Source organism: Orbicella faveolata, unplaced genomic scaffold, assembly GCF_042242905.1.
Source record: "Orbicella faveolata isolate gen_17 unplaced genomic scaffold, um_ofav_v1 contig_46, whole genome shotgun sequence".
NCBI classification, from domain to species: Eukaryota; Metazoa; Cnidaria; class Anthozoa; order Scleractinia; family Merulinidae; genus Orbicella; species Orbicella faveolata.
The window spans coordinates 20886501-20892500 of record NW_028301576.1 but is presented as its reverse complement, the minus strand read 5'-3'; the positions used below and the strand labels follow the sequence as shown (position 1 = coordinate 20892500).

The 6000-nt window shown below is 36.2% G+C and overlaps 1 protein-coding gene across 2 annotated transcripts in view; it reads right to left on the bottom strand.

Moving 5' to 3' along the window:
• The window catches only part of LOC149098823 (kinesin-II 95 kDa subunit-like), a 28040-nt gene that overhangs the window by 19751 nt on the left and 2289 nt on the right, over nt 1-6000 (bottom strand). For both annotated transcript variants that reach the window (XM_089277322.1, XM_089277323.1), the window contains exons 2-7: nt 5470-5555; nt 4507-4611; nt 3586-3656; nt 2514-2567; nt 1130-1254; nt 500-583 (exon numbers count right to left, since the gene is read on the bottom strand). In XM_089277322.1, the coding sequence (XP_089133448.1) occupies nt 500-583; nt 1130-1254; nt 2514-2567; nt 3586-3656; nt 4507-4611; nt 5470-5555 (525 nt within the window). The remainder of the gene's footprint in view (nt 1-499; nt 584-1129; nt 1255-2513; nt 2568-3585; nt 3657-4506; nt 4612-5469; nt 5556-6000) is intronic.

Sequence of the window (6000 nt, the reverse complement as noted above, 5' to 3'; positions counted from 1 at the left end):
ACCCATCTTTCGAGCTCCATTATCTGTCAAGTGGTCGCTTATGGGTGGTTAAAAACAAAGGAACGTTTCGAACTTTTAGCTATAAAAGTGGTCTCAGTCACTTACGAGAGGTGGTCGCTTACAAGAGGTTTGAAATATAGTGCTTTGACTTGGGAAACTTTTGGTATTTTGGAAAACTGGTCACTAAGGAGAGGTGGTCTCTTACAAGAGGTGGTCGCAACTGGAGGTTCGACTGTAGTTTAAAACGTACACCCCCCTCCCCTCCCCCTCTTCTTCTAGCATGACATTTTGTTGTTATCATTTGCATGTATATATACACCTGGGTGGTGAGAGGTACTGTGAGAGTAATATTCTTCTAATGCCAAAGAACACAACACAATGTCCCTGGCCAGGGCTGACAAACCTGAGCCACTTCATCTAGAGGCCATCAGATCTATTAAGGAAGGAACAGTAACATTTATTTCGCTAATAGCATTAACAACAATTATTTATTAATTACCTTGACATAAACACCAGTGTCTGGTCTTTCCTTAAGTTCCAGTCTTTTACTCTGATCTTTTGACAGTAAGTCTCTGATATCCTCCTTAAAATGTCAAAAATCATTGTACATCATTTATTGCCATGTACATGTACACTTTGTTACTACGTTAGAGTTCATTATAAGAAAAGTGAAAGAAGAAGAAACGTATTAATATAAAACGCATGTATTGTTTTCAAAAGTAGGGTAAAGGAAAGGAGCCAAGCCTAGTTGAAACCCTAAGGATTCTGGTAGGAGGTGTAGGGCTGTATTATGCTATAAATTATGATTTTTTAGTTCTTGGATTGTGAAGGATCTTGTACAGAACCCTATAGATGAAAAGAGGATCTTGCATAGGATCTTACATGGGATTGCACAGGAGGATCTCAACATACATGTACTAGTTATCTTATCAGGACCCTGGAAAAAAAAGTTCCTTCTGGGGAGACATTTCAAAAGGATCAACAAGGCACATGTAATATAAGTTAGTTAGTCATACAATTAATTTGCAGTATCAGTTAGCATGTCAGCTGGTCAGGTTTTTTACCTTACACACACTTCTCTTTTACAATGTATTTGGAACAGCTACAAGATAGCTGTAGTACAGTGTACCTGATAAATTTCAAGATAAGAAGCTCTGACTAAATATTGCTGATTCTCTGTCCTGGCTATGTGTGTAAAGATATGTTCAAAGGAATTGGGTATCACTCCTCTTAAAACAGGGTCTGTCCGTACACCTGTGAAGCAACAAGAATAAAGAAACTAAAATTGTAAATTTTAATCACTAATAAGTTACCAGCTGTCAATTTTGTTTTTAAGGCAGAGTGTTTGACAACAAATTAGTAGAACTGGCCTTATATGTATGATTGTGAATCACACACAACTGCCTAGTGCTTTGTGCTTGCTTACATTGTGGTCCTATGATAGTAACCCAAAAATGTCCAGTTATAAAATTGTGTAAAATAAGTACAGTGTAAGTCACACAGATGCACAATACATGTACATTTACCGACTTTTACTCTGACCTTGAAAGTGTTTTTGTTTGTTCTTTTTTTCAGGGTTAATCTTCTACTTGACATACCAGTAATTGAAGGTTCAACTGTGTTTCCCTTATCAAGATTTTGTTTGCTTTTTCACATGGCAGAGAATGACCATTCAAATCTAGTAAAATATCCGCAACCTAGAGGGAAGACTTGTGTATCTTGCTTGTTTACAATGGCTTACCGCACCTTTCAATTAATATGCGGACTTTAAAATTCAAAGCTCAATCGACAAATGCATTTTTTGCTACTGTCAATCAAATGTTCGGCAGCCCCTCCAGCTTACAACTACCACCGAACACGTGGTAATCAAATCCTTGAGCACAGTTCAGACAAATTATGAAACAGTGCTCAGCAGTAGTTGGAAGCAGGGAGGAGCCGCTGAACATTTGAAAGGTGCAGTAAGCCAACCAAAAACAGCTGTTATTATTTAGTTGTAAGTGGTTCAACATGAAACGAGGCAAAAAGGTGAATTCTGCTCAAGACCTTGTTTGTTTGCCTTTTTAGACAAAACAATATTTGACCACAGACTTGACTGTAATTACAGCTATTGTTATACCTCCCAACTCAAATACGTTTTCTGATTTGAGGAGAATTTGTGTCATGTGTCGTGGGTCAAAACTCACTAACTCCCTAGGGAAACAACAACTTGAATGTTGGACTCACATGTGATCAGGTCATGCTCCTTGAAACTGCAACAAACTTGTGAGCCAGCCAGCCTCAAGCAAACATCTTTCTTTACAGTTTTTTCAATTTTTGAGTTGGGAGGTATAACAAAACACTTAATGACTGGTCCTGCAGGAAACCTCAAAGCTCACTGAAGGGTCTTGGGGAAACAAATCTCACTGTTTCCCTTGGGGCCAGTCATTAAGTGCCTTTTGTACACATTTATTTGAACAAATGATGCTTTATATAATTATTGACAATACACTGTCAATCATTCTAACTGACATTACCTTCCATGGTAAATGTTTTGCCTGTTCCTGTTTGTCCATAGGCAAATATTGTACCTAGCAAAGAATAAACTGTACATTTAAATTCACAAAGTAGCTTAAAACAGTCAAGTCTTGTTCCATATAATATTTATCACATACCATTCACATATGTACTAGGTCCAAGAAAAATTAAAGGTCTGTACCTTTTTATACACTTAGTCCACTCTCATAAGGGGACAGTCCCTCCAGAATTGGAAAAAGTGTCTGTTTATTAATAGCCATCAAATGAAGATTTGACATAACCAATCCCCACTACTGCTCTGTTGAGCACTGCCAAAGGTCATACTTAAGTTGATCTAATATTGCAAATTAGAGACAAATTTCATTGCCTCAAGAGTCAAATATTCATGGGTTGTCTGCTTACAAGATGGCATTACACTAAAGAAAAATCCAATTTGCATTTTCAAAAATTGTTTGCATCCGCTTACAAGAATGTGTAAATTACAGAGTTTGACTAGGAGGCAAAACAGGCAATTGCTAAAATTGATAAAAGAAGTATCTGAAGGTAGAGCTGTCAGCTTACGAGAGTAGCCGTTAGTGGAGAGTTTCAAGACTGTAGATGTAATTTAACATTGAATTAAACAATAGAAAGAAAACCAAACAATGCTCACCTGGAAAAGAAGTATGACCAAGCCACTCAAAGAATTAATTGTTACTAATAAAAGTACTGTATGTGGGATTTTTCTTTTCTTTTTTAACGAATTAATTTATTAAAAAAAAAAAAAAAATGGTCCTGTAACCAGGTGGTTGATTCATGATTGTAAAATGTTTCTCTGGTTTAAAACAAATGTAAAAATGTTAGTAAAAATTTCTATCTGTAATCTTTGAAGATTCCCAGGAGATGGTGTGGCCAGAGTGTAAACAATGTTCCGCTAAAGCTGACTTGTGCGAGTGTTTGTTTACAACCGCTTTTTGATGTTCTTTGAGCCGGGTGGAAAATTTTTGTTTCGTTTCCCTGATGTAGCTTTTGTCACAACCGTGACAGGGAATTGAATAAATTGCGCCACAATCAAAATAAAGAAAAAAAACCTACCATTATACCCTTCAAGAACAGAATCCACCAACTGTCTAAATGTCTCATGATAGAGATCAATCTGTTTTGAACTAAATAAATATCAGAAGCACAGCAATGTTAAAATGCAGATGACAGCAGGTAAATTATAGCAGTTTTTAGCAAACTTTTAAAATAACCTATTCAATAGACAATTTCACCTAAACCATTCAAGTATACATAATTAAGACAAAATCATAACATTTTTAAGCCACAGAAAAGTTGCCTTCACTGTTAATGTTAATAATTATGGTAGGGCAATTTATGGTGACACTCAATACATTTCTTCTTATCTGAGTGCACACATTTGACAGTTTACATGGCATGACATGGCAATAAATTAAAGTTATTTGTTCAGTGAGGATGGGCAGCAACGATTAAGGATCAAATTCCTTTGTTAAGGAGTTATTTTCATTGGTATTGGGCTGCTGGAGGGCTGGGCTTTGTAGTGCAGAACCAATAAGTTAATTCAGGAATCATATCTGAACAATGTAGGCACAAAAATATGCCTGTCCCGCAATGAGACCACATCCTTTCATTTTCAGAGTACATGATTGTGCTTAGTATCAAGCTATTAAACCTTGTGCTAAATGACATCAAATTAGGTTAGACTTCTCCCATCATCTCCTCTCAACCCTTAATCATTACATGGACCTAGTGCCCTTAGAAGTTGGACGGTGGTCGTGTAGTCCTTGCTGCCTTAAATTGGGTTATATGTATGAATGAGATGATTGATTGATTTTTTACATATTGTATTTACCCATGTTCAAAAATCATTTACCGTATGAATTGTGACAAAAATTCTTTTCTGGACGGAAACTGAAGAAACCCTTATCGGCTTTTACATGTACAAGGCTATCCACCTATTTCCAACACATAATTTTTAATTAATGACTAACTCACTTCCAGTCGTAAACTGAATCATAAGTGAACATGCGTGGCACTTCTTCTTTCTTAGCTGGGTTGCTGATTTCTATTGTCCCCTTTTTAACATTCATCTCAATTATCCTTAAAGCATAAAAAGAATAACATCACAATTTAGACATGTTAGAATCAATAAGTTAGTCGAATATGTACAGCTGTAGCAGTCTGAAAACATCACAATGTGTAGTTACAGTGTAACTGCAGGAATTTGTAAGTTAATATAAATGTAAATGCAATTTTGAGACAACACTACCCCATTCTCTATGTATTGGCAGCTAGTTGAGAGAAAATATATGAATTCATATATTGGTCGGAGTGGCGTAGCAACAGAACCTACATGTAGCACCTAGCAGCCATTATAATGCAGTAATTCCCTTTCAAAATCACATTTAGTTTGTATCAGTATTTCACCATTCTTTGAGAATCCTAAATGAAAACAATTATAAAGTCCTACCATGCAAAAAGAATTGCCATGGATACTGGCATACAGTGATGTTTTCTGTTTGTAAGTGAGTTATTTGAAAATGCATTTCAACTTTTAAGCCGTAAATTCCATTCAGAAACTAAAGAAATTCATTCAGAAAATTAAATCCTGAATCTCTTCCCTCTTTTCCTGCAAAATCCTGAATCCCGGCCTTCAAATAAGCCAGATCCCAGATTCCGAAAACCTATTGGGACCCTCTAATTTATTTTATGTTGCTGGCTTGTTCACAGTCTTCAGCAACATAGAAATTTAAGAACCTGCCTATCTCAATTTACTAGATTGAAACTAGTAAATTGAGACAGGTTCCCAAGTTTATATGTTGCTGGAGACTGTGAACAAGCCGGAAACGCAAAATAAATTAGAGGGTCCCAATATAGGTTTCTCAGAATCAGGGATCTGGCTTATTGGAAGGCCTCTTAAATTACCTGCAAATTTATCACAGCTTAGAGCAGCCCTACCTTTGATGCCCTCGGGCTATTTCCTTTTCATTCATTGGACGGCATCTTACAACCACCTTCACAGATTCGCCTGGTTTCTTGCTAGACTGAAGTCAACATGACAAACGTCAACCAGTTTCAGTTGCGTAGTTAACTGAGCATAAACTTAATATGTATACAATGTATGTCTTGCTTTTGAATTCTGCAGAAGTTTTTAATTCTCACACCAAGAGTAATTACAGTAACAACAAATTTTAGAAGGGTGTTACATTTATAAATACCTGAAAAATCAACTAAAGACTAAAGCTAAATGAAGAATAATTGCCAAGAACACTAAAAGAATTGAAGGATTTCGTGCAAAAAGGGCGTATAAAAATTATTGCTTTTTGGGGGTGATTTTCATTTTTTGCAGGATCGAGCCAATTTTTGGCAGACTGACTTGTTTTGACATGAGAAGCATCATTGCATAATTGTTTTTGTTGATCTGTGCTTCATTTTTGAGAAATAATGTAATACTATGCAGAAAAACTCAGTTTTCCAAGCGGCATCTTT